We start from the raw sequence: 20,413 nt of genomic DNA on the forward strand, positions 1-20,413 counted from the left end.
TTTCAATTTAACATAATTTCAACGTTTTCTTGTTTAGTTGCTACAATAAGGTCGCTGACCATTTTCTTAAAAAGGAACGGAGGGACGAATTTATGTTTAAATAACTTGACTTTTTTTTTTATGTAAGCCGACAATGAGCTTCCCCTGTCTGAAAGACGAGCAGCCGCCACTGGTCCAAATATACACACACCTGAGTGTATATGAAACCGTCATAACGCATTTTACGGCCTTTTCCATGACACTATGGAACCAACAGGCAGTTTTTTGTGACCAGCAAGTGCAGGGAAAGTGAGCAGAGAGGAAGCAAAGACCAACAAGAGATAAAGACAGACAAACAGAGAGAGGAAAGTGCAAGATTAGATAGATACACAGTTTGGGGAGGGGGGAGACATTGGAAAGAAGGGGAAGTGAACTGAGAACGGCAGAGAGGCAGAGAGGGAGCAATTTAATGCTGTAATTAAGTTCCTGATAGCACCCTGGGAGATGTGCTTTGGCGTCGCTCCAGGACAGCTTAGCATTGCACCAGGGCTCTTCAACCCACAATCTATGCTTTCACACACACCATTTGAACAAACAGAGATTTAATACGAACAGGCTCTCTGTGCTCTCAAGCCAATTCCGAATCCCAGAATATGTGTCAGCTTTACCAAATGATGCATCGACAAGAAGAGACACAAAGGAGAAGCAGACTGGGAGAAACCATCACTTGCAGTCATTCTCATGTCGCACGGTGTCGCGCAGACGAGGCAGCTGCCTTGACAAGTGCACACAAATCATCCTTATAAGAGCCTGAATGCAAACCTGTCTCAGGAAATATTCCTTTCACTCCCTTAATGTTTACAGTGCTCCTATTATACTTCTGCCATCCATAGCTTTTCACTGCCTCCCACTGCTCCCATTGCTTTTTTTTTTTTTTTTTTACCTCTCCTTCTTTGACAGCCTGGCAGGATGTGCATTTCATTAACCCTTTCATGTGTGAATTAAGAAAAAAGTATCTCATTTTTTTTTTTTTTTTTGATTGATTTTATTACTCAAAATTAGGCTAAAATTGAAATGTATTTTTAATTTTTTTTTTTTTTTAATATGGTTTTATTAAGAAGATTTTTAACCTCCTGATACCTAGGAATATACAAATATACACGTTTTGGCTTTTTTACCTCCGCCAGGAGGTATTGTGATCACTTTGCTTTGTGTGTGTGCGTGCATGTTTGTTTATTTGTTTGTTTGTTTGTTAGCAAGATAACTCAAAAAGTTATGGATGGATTTTCATGAAATTTTCAGGAAATGTTGATACTTGCACAAGGAAGAAATGATTACATTTTGGTGGTGGTGGTGAGGGGGGGGGGGGGCGCAGATCTGTCTTGGCGGAGGTCCGCGCTCTCCGAGTGCTTTTCTTGTTTCAGAATTGAATAATTGCGTACATTAGAAACATTGTGATGCAACAGTTTTTTCAAATGCTTTTTTAATTTTTTAATTTTATGGAATGTCCTCTGTGGTGAACTGGCGACTTGTCCAGGGTGTACCCCGCCTTCGCCCCTATGTAGCTGGGATAGGCTCCAAGCAACCCCCATGACCCTAGTGAGGATAAAGCGGGTTCAGAAAATGAAAGGATGAATGAATGAATGAATGAATGTCCTTTGTGGTGGACAGTTTTTTTTGTTGGTTTATTTGTTTGTTTGTTTTAAAGCTGTGAAACTCTTGTCCACAAACAGACAGTAAACCCATAGGTGGGTCTTAGGAGATGAACTTTATGAGATCACAGAGCATCCAAATTCTAAAACTAAGATGACGTTTGTGTATGAAATGTTACATGCAGTAAGTGTCCACTGTGTTGTCTGATATGCACATAAATCAACCAAACCCATGAATATACAAGAGAATAGCTGTTGAATAGCCGTCCACTGTAGTGACCACTATGCATGAAAGGGTTAAAACAGATCAGTTACAGGGCTGACCTGTAAAACAATAAGTCTGACTCATGTGGTGCCACGTTGTACAGGTATGACTGAAGAAAAAAAAAACCCAAAAAAAACAACAAAAAAAACCCCAAAACAAACCCTGCTAATATCCCCATCTGCGCAGTGCTGTCAAGGTAAAAGGTGCCAAGTGAGTGAAGAAGTAAAGAGAGGAAGGGTTGAGAGAGAGAGAGAGAGAGACGGTGAGAGAGAGAGAGAGGAGGAAGAGGCAGCTCCAGTGCTCTCCTCTCCAACAGCCCCATTCCTCCTCCTCCTTCAGGCCAAAGCGGAGCAGCAGCACATGCGATAGGATTAAACTGAGGATACCGCGCATCAGTAGGATCGGAGATTTCTCGGGGATTGGTCACCAAAGACGGATACAGCACCAGCAGCAGCACCACCACCAAGCACCAAGAAAGAGTTGTCATAACACAGACGTGAAGTGGCTCCAAACAGATTTTTTTTTTTTTTTTCTTTTTTACGAGGCTCTTTATTACAACTAGTGGACGTCAGTAGTTTCCACCTGTCCATCGTGCATGTCCTCTTAATCGGGAGGATAAAAGTGCGTATTTTTTTTTCTTTTTTTCTTTCTTTTTTTTTTTTTTTTTTTTTTTAGTTTTTACGCACGCCGAGCTGGAGAGACGCGGATTCGCTCCTGAACGCACCATGCTGATCGGTAAGTCTTGTTGTGAACACTCTTTCCACGGGTGATGATGATGTTTTTGCGCTGGATATTACAGTAGAACCCCTTATGAGAAATTTATGAAGGATTTTAGCGTCGCTGCGTAATGATATGAGGAAAAAGTCGGCACCTACTGTTAGATAAAATAATAGAAGCGTGTGGAAAAAAAACGCGTAATTAAGTCCGTTATTTCATGGTGCGCGCAGGTTGATCCTCCACAGATCGTCGGGTTTGTTGTTAAAATTCATGTTGATTGTCTTAAAAATCGCTTTTAGAAGGGCTATATAGTCGTTATAGCTATTACTGTTTTATTAGGAGACCCCAAAACTATCTATCAAGTCATGGAGCTTTAATGTGTCCATGTGCGTCCTGACCTGTGCGGGGTTTACGGACACCTCATCATCCATACTTCACCCAAATCCAGAGGTGGATTTAACTCTTTAATTGTCAAAAAATATATATATTGGGCATGATTAAATATGTTTTTAAGTTTTCCATCAAACATGTTAATAAGCCTGTGATCTGTTGTTGTTGTTTTTTTTTTATCCACATGTTAGTTCATTTATGTCAAAATGAAGTGTCCATGATAAATAATAAAAGGAATTCATTTGTAGGTCATTGATTGTGTTGGAATTATTTGCAAATAACTATTGATTTGACCCCAAAGGAGAGGTTGTGCGAACATGTGTGTTTTCTTTTCCCTTTTTTGTAAAATTCAGTCTGATATGCCTCTGAAATAAACATTTATTTTTAATCCCCCAGGAGCCTTTAATGATATGATTAAAAACAAAAAAAAAACAAAAAAAAAGTCATATTTTCTTGTGCTGAAATAGAATTTGTGGATGGCTCTGATTTTTAAGGGTAGGAAAAAAAAAGAAAAAAGCAAAACCCTGACTATATTTGATGGCGCTCTTTGCTGCCAGTGTAAAAAATGACCCAGTAATTCCAGAGTAAAGGACCACTTTTCTTCATTTGCATAATGAACTCCATCTTATCTGTGATTATATCGGAGGATGAAGTTGTAGGCTACATTTCTTTTGTGTGGGCTGAGCACAAGGATAACTGATGGACCTGCTCTACTCTTACTCCCATGTTCCACCTGAAATGCTGATTTATAACCATGTCTCAATCTTCTATTCCCTGCTTTCTGCTGAAATGCGACTATTCTCACAGTTATATATATATTTTTCCCTCTGGGTGTATTAAACTTTGAGCCTTTATTTCAAAGGAGAAGAAATAGAAAACAAAAGAGCATGTGTAAGTGAAGCGGATGAGGTTATTACAAAGACACGAGCAGATAGTCTTGTTTACTGATTTGGATCTAATGGTGGTATTCTCACGCTTACACGCACACCAGGCCTGGATGTGATGGATCTGGTTATAACGGAGATTGTGGGGTGCTTTCAGATCTCACTGCTTTTAAAATGGCTTCAGTGCATGGGCCAATGACTCATGCAAATGGATGCCACATTAGCATTTTTACACATATTTACTTCTTTTACTCCCAAATACCACCTTCTAATCCGTTCACTGGTGAAGGTGGCTGCACACAGGACTGAGATGTTTCGGTTGCCCTTTTGTTTTACACAAAGATCCCACTATGTTACGGTTAACATGACTCACTTATAGGCTAGTTTTACCTGTGCTGATCCAAACCACACTGGTATAATGCAATGTGTGTATCCAGTGTTGGCATCTATGGAACATATCTGAAGCACCAGTGACATTTCAAGCAAATCTGTTCCTATTCACACTTCTAAAACACACATGTTCCCCAAATCCCTTGGTGTTACGTGATAAACCCCCTCAAAAGTATTAAGATAATGTACAGAGGGCGTCTTTTACAATATAAACATAACAAATGGCACACAGTAATGAAAAATATACAATAAATTAGGGTTGCAGCTTTCCGTTCTTTTTGAAGTCGAGCGTTCTACCAAATATTTCAGCGATTAATCACGTAATTGGATTTCATCATCAAGCTGTTATTGAGAGCCGTCATCCAGAGTCATTTTTATAGATTACAACAAGTGCATAAGCTACGTTCTAATCAGCACTGCTGCGTTTCTCAGTTAGCAATCACGTTAAATTGGCTAATGTTGAGTGGAAAACGAGCATTTACCATGTGCTGGCTTCAGATGTACTTACACACATTGTACGAGATGCTCTGTTTTTTTTTAAGTTTGAAGTGATCCCACACTTTGGACATCTTTTACCTTTTATGGACAGCCTCCTCACTCTCTTCTATAGGGGCGGAACGCAAGTGACTACTTAAACAAAGTTAATAATTAAACAAATACTCAAGGCAAAAATAAAAAACAAAAGATTTGAGGATTTTTTTTGTAGTGGTATTATTCAAATACTCATTACAGCTGTAGAATAAACAAGAGTACAGACCTAATATTTAGTGTCACACATGAAAATGCATACTATTATGGAGTACTGACAGAAGGTATGCACCAGGTCATGTAAGGAAATACTAATGAATGAAAAATAATCACCTTGAGTTCAATGAAAAACATAAATGTCATGAAAGTAGTGTTTCTTTAAGCTTTCCATTCAATGTATAGCAATGGGTGGGTGATTTCCACATGTACTCAAACTTGGCTGTCAATCATGTTTGCAGACACTTGTTTCTTAGGCTACATTTAGACAGCAGGTCTTAATGCACAATGCAGATTTTTTGGTAAAATTCGATTTTTTTATGTGCTCATATTGGTTTTGAGTATGAACTGCATGTGACCCTGAAGTGACCCGCATGCGCAAAAGAGGTCCTGATGTAATTATGTGACCACGCAGGCACGTACTGTGTTTACGGAAGTAACACACCTGAGACACAGAATTGTGACGTTTGTCGCATTTCAATGACGTAAAGTTCAGATAAATGCGACCTGGGTGTTCAGACTGAAGTTGCATTGCAAAATATCAGATACGTATCGGATTTAGGATCACATATGCCTTGGTCAGATTTGAAAAAATTGGATTTATGATGTTCAAACTGTTCTTAACAGATCGGATACAGGTCACATATGGGCAAAAAAAAAATCAGTCCTGCCTGCAGTCTGAACATAGCCTTAGTTTTGGAAGGTTAGCTGCTACCTAAAATCCACTGGACTGTCTTATTGGACCTGTCTACCTCAGTACTTGCTTTACCTTCTACTCAAATTCACCTGTGTGACTCCCCCTGCTCCTGGTTTCACACCTTCTGTCCACAGTGGCAAGGAAATAAAGGCACGACATTGCAACCTTGAACTGGCAGTGCGGAAATGTTGTCTTCTCACCTCCAGTGTCGGTGCCACTATGAGTGAGCTGAAAGAGCAGCTTTACACACCTCGACTAGTCGTGCCTGGGTCTTGAGCTGAATTCATCTCAGCCGTTGCGTCATGTTAAAAGCCGCTCGCTGGGTCACTGGGGAGAGTTTTCTCCGTACAAGAAAGCAGCTGTAATTTCACAACATGCATGATTGCAGAAGAGATGGAGTTCTGTTTTCATTCAGGATTGCCTTGCAGGAGTTGAGGAGGAGTAAAAAAAAAAAAAAAAGCTGCCGGCAGGGGCTCGACCTTGTCTCGTTTCACCCATCCTGCCAAAACCCCCTGCAGGCAGTAGACAGGTTGTAGGGCTATGGGAGGGCTGATTATAGGCCTGTCCCCTGAGAGTGGGAGCCATTCTTCCTCTTCCAGACCTTTTTATCTGCAGGATCAGCAGGGGGGGGGGGGGCAGGAATGCATGGGAAGGAGGGTTAATCTCTGCTAAACGGGGTCTCGGGCTTGATCAGGGCTAATTACACGGTGTTAGGGTTACAGTCTGTGACCACTTAATGGTGGTAGCCACACCCTTAACCCATTATACGGCACTCATAGAAACACTCTGAATTCGGAATTTCAACCTTAGTGTGTTATTGGAGGACATGTATGAGCAATAATGTAATAACAGCTGATAACGTAATAACGGCCGATAACGCAATCAGTTTGACATTTTTAAAATGTAATAAGCCAGTAACGTAATATCTGGCCAATAACGTAATAACTTATTATGTTATTGGTTAGTTATTACATTATTTGCCTGGTAAAAAAAAATATTTGCAAATGTAATAACGGAGCCAATAACGTAATGACATACTAATATCATTTCATTTAACTTTTTATTATTGGATATAACTGTGAAAATGCATACTGTCTCTTTCTCTCTCTTTGTGTCTGTATCCCTCTCCCAGTAACATAATAAGCTATAACATTATTTGCCAAAAAATATTACGTTATCGGTTAGGACTTTTATGTTATTGGCCAGATATTACGTTATTGGCCTGTTACATTTTAAAAATGGCATATTTATTGGTTTGATCACATTATTGGTTTCTACAGGACATAACAAGACTTCATTACTTTTGTGAAATTTTTTTTGTGAAATTTTTCTTAATTTTTTTATTGTCATGTAGATAATCGAGGCTAATGAAGTTACCGTATTTGGTTCCTTGCCCATAAGTGGCAAAATTAAATAAAAAGTAGAAGCACTTGGTGAGCGCAGACCTCCGCCAAGGCAGATCAGTGCCCTGGATTTGGATGAAAATTTCAGGAAATGTTGATACTGGCACAAGGAACAAATTATTAAATTTTGGTGGTGATCGAGGGTGGGGGGTGGGGCACTGATCTGCCTTGGCAGAGGTCTGAGCTGTCTTTTCTAGAAAAGCACTCGTAGAGCACAGACCTCCGCCAAGGCCGATCAGTGCCCCACCCCCCACCCTTGATCACCACCAAAATTTTATCATTTGTTCCTTGTGCCAGTATCAACATTTCCTGAAATTTTCATCCAAATCCGTCCATAACTTTTTGGTTTATCTTGCACACAGACAGACAGACAAACAGACAAACAACCGCCGAGAAAAACATAACCTCCTTGGCGGCAGTAATAAAAAAATCCCCAAAATACAAAAAAAATGCAAGAGAAACACATGTAAGATAACAGGAACATGTATTGTGCAACATTGGTACATCACTTTTAGAACATTAGACCAACACAAGTGCTGATCCACACACCTTATCCCTTTGAACATCATTCCTTACATTAGTACCATTACTTCATGGTACCTAACAAAGCAGGTACACTCACTGTTCCTGCAGAGATGGACCTTACAGACCACATTTGACCGGAGATTGTTGCCTCGCTATAACTGTTGCTGTCACTGTCTTGTAATGTGTGCGGAAATTACCAAAAATAGTCACTTGTCTGATGAGGGTTAAAGAGGGTTTGGGGTTAAAGTGTTCAGAATGGCTTTAAAATCAGGTTCCTCGCGCATTATTGCGACTTGTGAACCTATGGTGCTTGTTATCGTTGCTTTAGCGTCATGTATAAACTCAATGGCAGTCTTTGACCTTGAGACATTGGTATCCACTTGCCCTTTGCTGCAGCTGTAACATGTAGAGGTTGGAGTACTTCCCAAGCAGCAAAAAGCAATAACATGTCGTTTGAAGTGGCTGTGCAGGTGGAGGGGGTGTAAATGTGGAGGTTAATGAAAAGGCAACACTCATGGACCGAAGGCTTTGGTCCGTTTCCCACCACCTCCACATCTGCAACGCCATCAAAACACCGGTCGCTTACACGAACAGGCTAATACCCGGATGTGTGTTTTTTTCCGCTAAACATTTGAGTCTTTAGGGTTAAAGCGGCAGCAAACATCTGTCTGGACCGAGTATTTCGTAGTGGGATGGGAACGGATGAATGTGTTAGCACGCACACACACACACACACACACACACACACACACATGCATGCAAAAAGCAGAGCGTGCGACGGCGAGACATTATGATGGATGGATCTCCTGAGCCTCGCGTCTCCTCGTTCATCCCTCGTGGGCTGGAGGGATGGATGTGGCTGCTCTCCAGCTCCTGCTCTACCCACTTTCTACCTTCTGTCTCTCATACACACTCACACAGGGGAGAGACAAATAACCCACTGCTCAATTAGCTCAACAAACACCTCACCTGGAATGACAAATCTGCAGTCAAACCCACTTTTTTATTTTTCATTACCTCAGCTCCTATTAGTCTGTGTCATCTCTGTAAAAACTCCTATGAGGACGAAAGAAATGTCTAGTGCTATGTCAATTTGTATAATACATCTTTTCTCTTATGTTTTCCCGCTAGATTTCAGTTCGAGCTCCCTTTTACGCAGCGGTCGTTGTGTTTTGTGTGGCTCTTTTTCACTTTAACGCGCCAGTCAGCCATAGCTTCCAGGTACAAGAATATTTGGACATGTTATCACTCAAAAGGGTGTTTTTTTTTTGTTTTTTTTTTTTGAAGCCTTGCAGTAGTCACCATTCTTACTCTAGTTTTATCATCCCCTGTAGAGATCAGTCCAGGAAGTGATGGGAGTTTAGAGGAGGATTCTATTCATGGAAGCTCTCATAGTGTTGTATATCACCAACCTCTGATGTTCAGTGCTTTTCAAGAGTCTTTTTTGTGATGAAGTGCTGTTATTCAAGTGTGAATCACACCTACTAGTCATATCGCAATGTGTCGCATAGTATCATGCTCTGGTCTTTTAACACTGTTGTAGACAAAATGGGAATGTCTGATCCCTCTCTTTGTATCATTATCACTTAATGTTGAGAATATGAGGTTTGTGGACTGATTCTAAAGGACTGCCATGAATACCAGGCTATTAAGTAAAATTCATTTACGCTTCTTTTATTTGTGAATTTCAATTGGACAATGAGGCATTTAACTTGTTTATGCAACAAAATGTAATTATGCTACATTTGTCAGTAAATGTGTGTGTTCAGGGATGATTATCAGTTTATATTTGTGCATCAAACACACTCAGATGTATATTCATGTTATGCCATTTCTATTTTTAAAAAAAAATAAATTATTATTTTCTCAATAGATTTAAGTGATTTATCATTGTTTACTATAGTATTATCCCCTACATTTTGCCTTTTCAGTCAAAATCAGGTATTTTTTTCTGTATTTAATTTAGTGATTATGTAGAGACTCCTGAAAGCTTAGAGTAATTTCAATGTTTATTATATCAAAACAGAGAAAACTGAAGCCAAAGTGATTTGTTTTCAGCAAAATATATCATTAACAAAACATAGAAACAAGCTTCAACAACCTCTGTCATTTGTCAAGCAGAAAATGTGTTTCCACGTTCACTACAAAGCCTCATCTAGATAAGACATATCTGATGTCATTGAGAAGCTGCATTTTACCTGAATTATTTATATGTATTGATAGTATTAGTGGTTCAGAATTCATTCAATATTATATCAGTAGATGTTTTTGGAGTTTAGGTCTTTGAGGGCTAGAAGATAAATCACCATTTTTACTATTTTAACACTTTCATGCATGAATTACAAGAACCTTAATCAAGATTTTTTTTTTTCTTGAGTAATTTTATTCCTCTTTAGGCATTAAAAAAAAAACCAATGCAGTACATTTTTTTTATTAAGCTATTTTTCATGGAGTTGCAAAAATGTCCACTCAGCTGGACACCATGCGTTTGATTTTGGAAACAAAGAAACATGTATTTACTGATATACTGAGTGAAAACTATGAAATAAAAACATTTTAATGCTGCTAATCTGATGTTTTCTCACATTTTAACATACTCTAATACTAGTCATTATTCACTTCATGGAGATAATATGAAAAAAAAAAAAACTTTTTTGTTAATTACAGTCTAATAACAATAACAAGGAACTGATTTACACTCAAACATGTTAAATCAGGTTTATCAAGAACAGCAAAGTTACACTAATGTTATCGATCGTAGTGTATGGGATGATGCATAAGTGTCCAATATGTTGGCTGATATGGAACTAAAACAACAAAATCCATGAATATACAAGAGAACAGCTGTAGAATAACTGTCCACTGTAGTGACCACTATGTATGAAAGGGTTAATGCAGAAATGTCACATATTCTACCTTTATCCATTTTCGTGGACTCAGGGATCTTGGTGGTGTGAGTCATGGACTGTGGCCGTAACCTTAATGATTAGCCCTGTCTACATGGACACGCCCTCCCATCAGCGAGATCAAAGGTCACTCAAGGGCAGGGGTCACCTCTCAGTGAGCCACACCTGTTCTGGCTCCCATTTATGTTAAATATTCATGCCATCTTTTTTTTTTTTTTTTTTTTTATAAATGCATGTATGCTCTTTGTGGCGGTGCACTTGTTGTAACATGAGTGTGCAGGTTGTATTGTGACGGGATCTACACGCGTCTGCTCATGCATATAAAGCGTGTGTATGCATCATTCGCACGTGCCCGGTAGTGGCCTCGGGGCCCCCCTGTGGGTAAAATGTCTGTATGTGAGTGACAGTTCAAGTCATTTCATTGAAGAGACAGCGTGGGTTTGATTGGGCCGCCCGCTGAACTGATGGCTTCTGGATGCTGAGAGCTGTAGGCATATGGGAGGCCCAGCAGGAGCTCTGACAACATGAGAAATGGTCCCACGCTGCACTCAGCACCAAAACCTCACCACTTAGCCTTTTCATTCCCTGGGTGCTAAGGCTAAAGCTGGAGGCCTTGAAGGGAAACAGCAACACATCACCTCCAATAGCTGCAGTCGTGTGTGTTTTTCTCGTGAGTTCCAACAGCAGCTTTCAACTGGAGTGGGTGACTCGTCCTCCACTCGATGCTCTTTCCTTGACTCAGATGAGTCCATGAAAAGTTAATGGCCTTTAACAGCAACAGGCTGAAGAGATGCAGATTAAGTAAAGAAAGAGCGCAGTGGTTAAAGACAGGTGACACAAACAAAAGCGTGGCAGAACCATAGTGATGGGACTTTTGGCTCTTTGAAGGGAGCCATTAAACCAGGAGCCGTTCACTGAAAAGAGTCGTTCAAAAGACTGGCTCTTATGTTTTTTGCATTATTTTGAAACACCAATGTTTTAATGACTAAATAGGCTACATGTGATGATTACCTCCGCCAAGGAGGTTATGTGTTTGCCAGGGTTTGTTTGTTTGTTTGTTTGTCTGTCTGTTCGTTAGTGTGCAACATGACTCAAAAAGTTATGGACAGATTTGGATGAAATTTTCAGGGTTGGTTTGGAAATGGGATAAGGAAGAAATTATTAAATTTTGGTGGTGATCCGGGGTGGGTGGGCCCACGGGGGGGGCCACTGATCAGCCTTGGCGGAGGTCTGCGCTCTCCGAGTGCTTCTAGTTGACATTACATTTTAAAGGTGTTTAATTGGCACGGCAGTAAATATTATCTTACTGTAAAAAAGAATAATTAGTTAAAATGTGTGGGCTAAATACATGACATGAGAGGTGACATTAGGTAAATGCTGGAATTAGACAAAAAACATCACGGTACATTATGTGGACTAGTCTGTAGCCTAAAAATGAAGAAGAAAATAAAACATTTTCTTATGAAATAACATTTTATTCTCCTCAAAACAAGAACAATAACTGTGTGTAAACAAACGGAAAAAATTGCACAAAACACAGCAGTGATTAATTACTGCAATTGCTAAAATACAGTCTCCTCCCGCCCAATGCCTCCCCAGTGAAAATTGACAGGCAATCAGACACTCCCTCCTTAAAAAAATGGAAAATAAAAATAAATAAAAAATGAACGGCTCTTTACAAAGACTCTATTCCCATCGTTCATTTCAAAGAGCCGTTCAAAAGATTCGATTCATTTGTGAACATCACATCACTACAGAACAAAGACAAGAAGTTGTTATTCTTTACTGTGGTTTAGTGTCTTCTCTCTGTCTCAAGTATACTTTAAGTCATCAAACCTTACTGTCTGGAGAAGGCTTCCAACTCTCCAAGCATGTGGCTGTGAAAGTAACAAAGGCCATTGATTTTACAGTGAACTCCAGCCATCAGAACCTTGTGGTCTGACACCGATCTGCAATACTCCAGGGTCCAATGCACATAATAGAGTGCAGCTAGTGTGTAAATGGTTGTTAGTGTAAACAGAAAACATGGCGAGCCAACTCTAATAGCTGTCTGAGCTTCAGCGCTTTGTTAGCCGACGCACTGCTGACCTCTACCTGTGCAGCACCCCATTCTATGAGCATTTACCTGAAAGATTAATTACAGTTGCAGTAAATTAATCCATAATCCATTTTGTACAAAAAGAAATGTCCAAGAGACTGCTTAAGCTCAAAGGTGTTTTCCTGCTGCCAAAAATAAGATATAAAGGAAGCGAAAATCGTTCATTTACACAACTAATGCTAAACAACAACAAGTCATCTAAGTTATTAATGTTCTACGATGCTGTTTAATGTTTGTTTACAGCAGTAGTGTGCAGCAGTTTAAAGTCGGAGGAACTCCAATTGAACGTTTTTGATCTCAAACCCCTGAATATGTTTGTGAATTCCCACATTTGGTCAGAAAGAGTTTTAAGAAACGCACTTACACTTACAATCCATGCATGTCAGTATCGATTTTTGTACCAACACCTACTGGTAGAAGGCAACAAACAAATAAACATAAATCAATTGGCAAAATGCAATCACGAAAACATATGGTTTGCATTTCTAGTGCACACTCACTAGATGCAATTACCAGTATATTGTATATGGTAAGCATTTTTCGCACACACACACACACGGACACATAAATTGGCAAAGCTGTGTGCAAATGAATACACTTGTGACAGGCATAAATCAAATGAAAAACCACAATTGCAAATACATTCCACTTCTCTCTACGCCCACATGGACACACACTTAAATGGAATCAGATGTATAAATATTGTGTGTTATCTGCCTGCGGTACAAACTCAGAATATGAATATGCATTTCACTTCATTTGATTTCATTTTGTTCATAGTTGTGCATTTGATCAGCAGACATTCAATAATCATTAGGTGAACAAACATGCACACACCCATGCTCGAAAAGGAGCAGGATGAGCATAAAGTTATCGATAAAAATGCAATTGCAACATGAATACAGTGGGTGATTTTAAGAGTGTAAACATCTATTCTATAAAAGCCAAGTAGCCTCTATGTGTGTGTGTGTCTCGGGAATCACACAAAATCCGGAAAGAGTCGGTTGCTGCAGTTTGTCGTATTTATGCATTTTTGGTCAAGGAAGACAGTAGCGAAAACAGCAAGTTGATAGAACCAATATTTTGGGAGATATTAGTAATTTGGGAATATAATAGCCTTAGAATCATGTTTCTATGGCCAGAACACTTTGGCGGTGACTGCTGGACAAATGCAATACAGCATGCACGAATACACAACAGCATAAAAACTACCCCCCCACACGGGTCAACGCGCTAGTAATTGTTTCTAAAACGTGTTGAGTGTGTAGATCCAGTGCACATGAATACACCTCAGCTCAACCAAAGCCTGCTGTTTCATTCCACTGTCTCACTCTCCTATGATATTTTACACTACAAAGGTGTGTATGTGTGTGTGTGTTTTGGGCAGTCTGTGTATGTGTGCATTGGCTTGCATCTCTAACCGGAATTGGCATCTTCACTTCTTTTTGTCGGTGCTGAGCTGTTGGGGAGAGAGTCTGACTGGGAATGATCAGCTCTAATGATTTTATGAGAGTCTACATGATTAATGTTGGCACAGCAGTGTGTTTGTGAACAAACCTCTCTCGCTCTCTCTCTTTCTGTCTGTCTTCATCTCTTTCTTTCTTTCTTTCTTTCTTTCTTTTTCTCTCTCTCTCCTGTTCATACCCTCCCACGCTGCCCTTCCTCCCCCCCCGTTTCAGAGGGACTCAGAGGGAATATCCAGTCTCAGTGTGTGCTGATTTCTGTGGCGCTAGCTGCCGTTCGCCACATTAGTGTGTGACAATGGGTCTCTTTGAAGTGGGTTATTCTAGCACGGCTCACAGCCCAGCGCAGCGGAGAAGATGTGCCAGCTCAGTGTGCAGACAGGGCCAGCACTGAGCACAGGCGTAGACAGAAGGTAAAGACACGCACATGCACGAGCGCTCAGACAAAATACCAGGGTCAGTACAATAGCGTTTACACCCACATTCTCTAAATAAGCTTTATATAAGCACTTCCTTTGCAGACAAAAGCCGCGCACTCCTCCACTGTACGCATACATTTGCCTCTAAGCACAACACATCACCAAATAAGAACCGGCACCCTCTTCCTATCACTTCATACAATCCACCTATCTATCATCCCCCCTATCCATCCATCCATCCATCCATCCTCTCCCTCTCTGTTTTTCCCCCGTCCTCCTCTGTTCACTCCGTAGGCCCAGTCCAATCTGAAAGCTTAGTTAAGCTCCGTCTCTCTCGGCTTATCTCCAAAAGCTGCCTCTTTCATTTGAGTAAATGCCTTCATTCCCAGCTCCTCTATGAGGAAGCTGATAAGGGATGTCTTTTATCCACAGCAGATAGGCTTTTTTTCCTCCCAGCCCAGTGTGGGTGCTTGTGTGTATTTATACGCCTGCACTGCATATGCAAAATTATATATGACAGGATATACTTCTGAGTATGGTGTCAATGTTTTTATATATAATTGTGAGTTTGAAATTAATAGTTCCATCTATAAGGAGAGAGCAGATGATTATATGGAGTAAATATGCGGGGCATGATGTTTATAGCTGTCTTTCCATGCTGGTTATCATTCAAATGCGACATTTCTGTGATTGCACATAATCACACGAGACCGCTTCAACCTTCCAGGTGCCTCTGATAGGGAGTGATTAAGTAGGACAAGCTAATCATCGCAATGCATGTGTGTGTTTGCGCATGTAAGTGTTCAAGAAAAAAGGCTGTCTAACGAATTGATTAGGGCTGCAGAGTGGATTTGTCGCCAGGCACACAGAGATTAGTTTTGTCTCTGACTCAGTCTAAGCTGTTCCCAAATGCTGCTCTTCTATCTCACCTCAGATACAATAAATATATCGATTGGTCTCTGATGCGCCAAATGTCACCATGCTATTGAAGACATTTTGATGTGTTCGGTATGAAACAGAAGGCGCCAACCTGTTCTCAAACACATGGCCTTTTTTTTTTTTTATGTCGTACTGTCTATATTTCATGTTTATGTCCTTCTCTTACCCTTTTTCACTGCTTTGACATATGCTGTTATAGGAGCATATAGGCTAAACTGACACTGCAGGCAAAAGTGGCTCAAAATTGACTTAATAAATCACATGAAATTAGGAATACAAATTATCGATTGATTCATTAATCATTAGTTGGTTGACCTTGTCGACTGATAAATTGATAAGCAGTGATTTTCCTGTGAACCTGAATTTTTCTTTCTATAGGGTCTATAAGAATCAAAGCTAACGATTGTTTATATACTTCATGAAAAAAAGCATGTCATATTCCTTAATGATTGATTTATTGTACCATTAGGGATACGGTACAGACAATGACATTTATGTAGTAGAACTAAATAAATTCTGCAGAGAAATTAAATAAAATAAATGGATCTGAAGAGGGGCAGTTTAGAGGAAATGGGCATTTCTGACTTATCACTACCTGACATGATGGAGCGAGATTTCAGTACGAAGGAGGTTCGCGTGGGGGACGGATCTCAAGGAGTGGGGACGTGGAACAGGTGGACAGGATGACTCCCTCCGGTATTCAACCTCAACGATGAAACCTATTTTAGGCAGTGGCGCCCCCTACTGCTGACACCATAAATACAGCTGTGGAAAAGGGCAATTAACTGACAAATTTCTATAATTTAATCCAGCAAATTCTTATAGATAATTAATTAATAACAATAATAATAACTAGAAAAGCACTCAGAGAGCGCAGACCTCCGCCAAATCAGACCCCCCCCCCCCCGATCACCACCAAAAGGTCATCATTTGTTCCTTGGGCCAGTATCAACATTTCCTGAAAATTTCATCAAAATCCATCCCTAACTTTCTGAGTTATCTTGCTAACAGACAAACAAACAGACAAACCCCAAAGAAAACATAACCTCCTCGGTGGAGGTAATAATAATAACAGATTAGATTTCTATAGCGCTTTTCAAGGTATCCAAAGCACTTTATTTTATTTAACCATTATTCATTCGCTCTCACATTCCCTCTCTAGTAGTGGTAAACTACTATTGGGGACTTCCAGTTATGATGTCTACCAGAGAAGCGCCATGTTTTCTGAGCTCCAATCCTGTGAGCTTTACTTTGCATTTCCATTTTGCCAAATCGACCCTCAACCAACTAATTTAGTCCTACAACTGCTTCTTGTTCATGCTGTGAACAAAATGCCAGGAAAGAAAACTACTAACCAGATTAAAACAGCAACAGGTGGCGATGACGATGCTAACACGGACCACACCTCGGTGGATGGTGAGGCGGATTCAGAGGACGCTAATGCAGTTCACCAAGCCGATGGAGCTAACGTTCTAGCCGCCATTCTAATTGATAGTCGATTAATTGTTTACGTCCCTACATTAGGGCTGGGCAATAAAACGATATACATATCGCAATATAAGTTTTCACCAATAGAAATATGAGACATGCTCGATACAATTTTGATAGAATTCATTCGTCCATGTTTTGACAGACATAAGAACAGCCAATCATAATTAAGTAGCGCCACACCAAACCAATCATGCTAGAGCCACGTCAAGTTAGGTTGATGCATGCAGCACAGGTGTAAGAGCAGCCACAGCACACATGCTAATGTTTGGGCTGCAACAGGAGGTATTAATAATAAGTACTCCCTCAGGAAAAAATTTGACCAAGAACTCAGGCCACTGGGTTACTGAAAAGTAGGGTGTGGCATAGAAGCTGGGAGTCAGACGTTCAAAGCATGTTAAGTTTCATTTTCAGTTTACGCCAGTTATGGCAGTTACGGAACACACCCCCATGTGTATACCCCTGGCATTGTTTGGTGAAGACGGTCTGTTTTATTTGTGTTCTCTTTTAAAACTTGAAAGTGTTTGCCTGCTGGTCACACTTTTAGTTTAGTTTAAAATATATGGACCTGTTTTATTTCTCTGAAACAGTTGTATAATGTTCTTCAGCACATCTGTCATGTTCAACCTCTGACAGAAAATCAATCATATTTAAATCAAAAATAACCTTCTGATGTCTTCACAACTAACTTATGAGTCACGGAAAATTAAAGCTTGACCAAAAGTGATTTGATCTATATCATGATACACATCGATATCTTCTGATATGAAAAAAATGATCGTGATATGATTTTTTTTCCATATCACCTGGCCCTACCCTACATGAAACTTGATATTTTCAATTTTGACTCGGGCTACTTCTGTATGTAGTCCTAAATCACATAAACGTATGTTCTTGCAGCGTGACCTCATATCAAAATTCACCCAACTTCATGTCGTTGGATTTACATTCATTACAATTCCACGCTGGCAGGAGTCGCTAACAGAATCCAAACCTGACATCTGCACACACATCCATACGGGAAAAAAAAAACACTTTTTTTCCCCCTTTTTCCTTCATTCTCCTCATCCGTCATACTCCTGCAAATCAACTTACCATGCATGTGACATCTGTGTTATTGTTCTTTTGTGCGTGCGGGTCAGTTTAAGTCAATGATCAGCGGAATCTAATAAATGAACGGCTAAATGAAAAAAATTGCAGTGCTAACGCAGATGTAGCTGCACAGAAGGTGGTTGTAATGTTTTTATGATTATTATTACTGGTGTAGATGAAAATCCGTCTTCCTGTCATTGCATGAGGCCAGTCGAACTGCTGGGCTCTGTTGTAGTCTCGCTGGTAGACACAGCTTGTCTCCTTAGATCTACATTTTCTGACCTTGCCCTCCCCTTTTAGCCCGAGCCCTCTTCTGTCAGCTGTCTCCAGGGACGTATGAATAAAATTTGTAAAGCTATTGGTGCTGATGTTAAAGAAATACTCCTCATTGCTCCCCGCGGAGACTGAACCTCATTGACTTAGGTTTGTTTGCTTCAGGCCAACGATTGTGTTCAGGCTGATCTGCAAGAGTCAGGAGAAAGATGCATTAGCGGCTCTGCATCTATTTAAACTGCTTGCCGTGGTAGAAGCCAGGCGCCACTTTGCAGGGATTTATCAAGCCGCTTACTAAAGAGAGGTGATTGAATTCATTTGCTTACTAATGAGCAGGGATTGTGAATTGTACACTTCCCCAGCTTCACGTCCACCTGTTAAAACCATTTGCTCATTACTGCATTAAAATCCAATATTTATTCCCGATTTCAATCAAACCCCTGTTTATCATCTCATCAGTCCCCTTTGTCCTGTTTGATACTCAAAGTTGTTTCATGTGCCAAGGTTTCAATCTGCATTCTTTTTTTTTATTATTTGTTTTTGGCATTTTGCAGCTGGGAATAACAACAGAAGGAGAAGAAGGTTAAGATGCCATATTACCTGTATCTGGAACTGAACCAGGAACACTCGCTAGAAAAAAATCTAAATCTTACGAAGTGTATTTTTCTCATTTCTAGTCAAAATATCTGATCACAGTTAAAATAAGACATAATCACCTAAAGAGTAACTTTTCAGTGAGATATAAGAACTTATTTTTCGACAATAGATCTTATTTCAAGAAATCGTACCGAAATAATTTCAGTTGTTCCATTGGCAGATTTTTTTTTTTTTTCCTAATTCAAGATTTTTGCTTAATTCAAGATTTTTTTTTTAATTTTTTTGCTTAATTCAAGATTTTTTTTGCCTAATTCAAGATTTATTTTTGCTTAATTCAAGATTTTTTTTTGCTTAATTCAAGATTTTTTTTGCCTAATTCAAGATTTTTTTTTTTGCTTAATTAAAGATTTTTCTTTGCTTAATTCAAGATTTTTTGCTTAATTCAAGATTTTTTTTTGCTTAATTCAAGATTTTTTTTTGCCTAATTCAAGATTTTTTTTAATTAAAGATTTTTCTTAGCCTAATTCAAGATTTTTTTTTTACTTAATTGAAGATTTTTCTTTGCTTAATTCAAGATTTTTTTTGCTTAATTCAAGATTTTTTTGCTTAATTCAAGATTTTTTTTTTTGCTTAATTCAAGAATTTTTTTGTTTATTTCAAGAGGTTGTTTTTTTTCCATATTCAAGATTCTTTGCTTAATTCAAGGTTTTTTTTGCTAAATTCAAGAATTTTTTTGCTTAATTTAAGCCAAAAAAAAAAAATCTGTCAATGGAACAAGTGAAAATTATCTTGGTAAGATTTCTTGTGAATGCCTTTAACACTGAAAAACACATATTCCTAATTATAACCAAATTATCTTATAAGAAGCACGTTTCACTTGGCTAGATTTCTTAAAACTAGAATACATGTAGTCATTAAAAAAACATAATTGGGCTTAAAAAACTGAATTTATTACAAGTAACAAAAGCGCATTATTTAACCTAGACTTATTCTTATTCTTACACTGTAAGGTTATGCAAGAAGTCCCACTAAAAAGAAGGACAACAGTTCTTCTGCTTTGATATTATGAAAACCACTGTTACGGCTTGTTATTGCTTAAATCCATCTCAATATTAGCATAAATATTTTATCTAGACAAAATTGCAGATAGGTCTGTTTTCTTACAATTGGACTTGAATGAAAAATACATTCAACATAATTTTTTCTTTATATAAAAATCACTCAGAACTAAGGCTTTTTTTTTTGTTTTAATAAATGTGTTGAATTTCCTTTTTTTTTCCTGAACCACTCGACTGCAGACCACCTTGCAAGCCACTTTTTGAGGCTAATTAAGTAGCTGAATATCTCCCCTCTGCTGTTGCATCTGCATCAAAACAGGTTTTTGAGGCGAATAACTGAAAGGGTGACACTGTTCGATGAGTAGAGTGAATTTAATTGTGCTGTAAAATAGTCAAATTAGCTCATGCCGGGGTCATATGTTTCAACAACAAAC

The 20,413-nt window shown here is 39.1% G+C and overlaps 1 protein-coding gene across 3 annotated transcripts in view; it reads left to right on the plus strand.

Annotated features, from left to right (window-relative positions):
* Nucleotides 1-20,413, plus strand: part of znf385c (zinc finger protein 385C) — a 373,618-nt gene that overhangs the window by 251,699 nt on the left and 101,506 nt on the right. The window contains exon 1 of one of the 3 annotated variants that reach the window (XM_030141262.1): nt 2,542-2,631. The exons of the other annotated variants lie outside the window; for them this stretch is intronic. Within the exon in view, the coding sequence (XP_029997122.1) occupies nt 2,622-2,631 (10 nt within the window). The 5' untranslated portion in view covers nt 2,542-2,621. Of the gene's footprint in view, nt 1-2,541; nt 2,632-20,413 lie in introns of those variants that run through there. 3 annotated transcript variants of the gene reach the window in all.

This window comes from Sphaeramia orbicularis, chromosome 8 (assembly GCF_902148855.1).
Source record: "Sphaeramia orbicularis chromosome 8, fSphaOr1.1, whole genome shotgun sequence".
Classification (NCBI taxonomy): Eukaryota; Metazoa; Chordata; class Actinopteri; order Kurtiformes; family Apogonidae; genus Sphaeramia; species Sphaeramia orbicularis.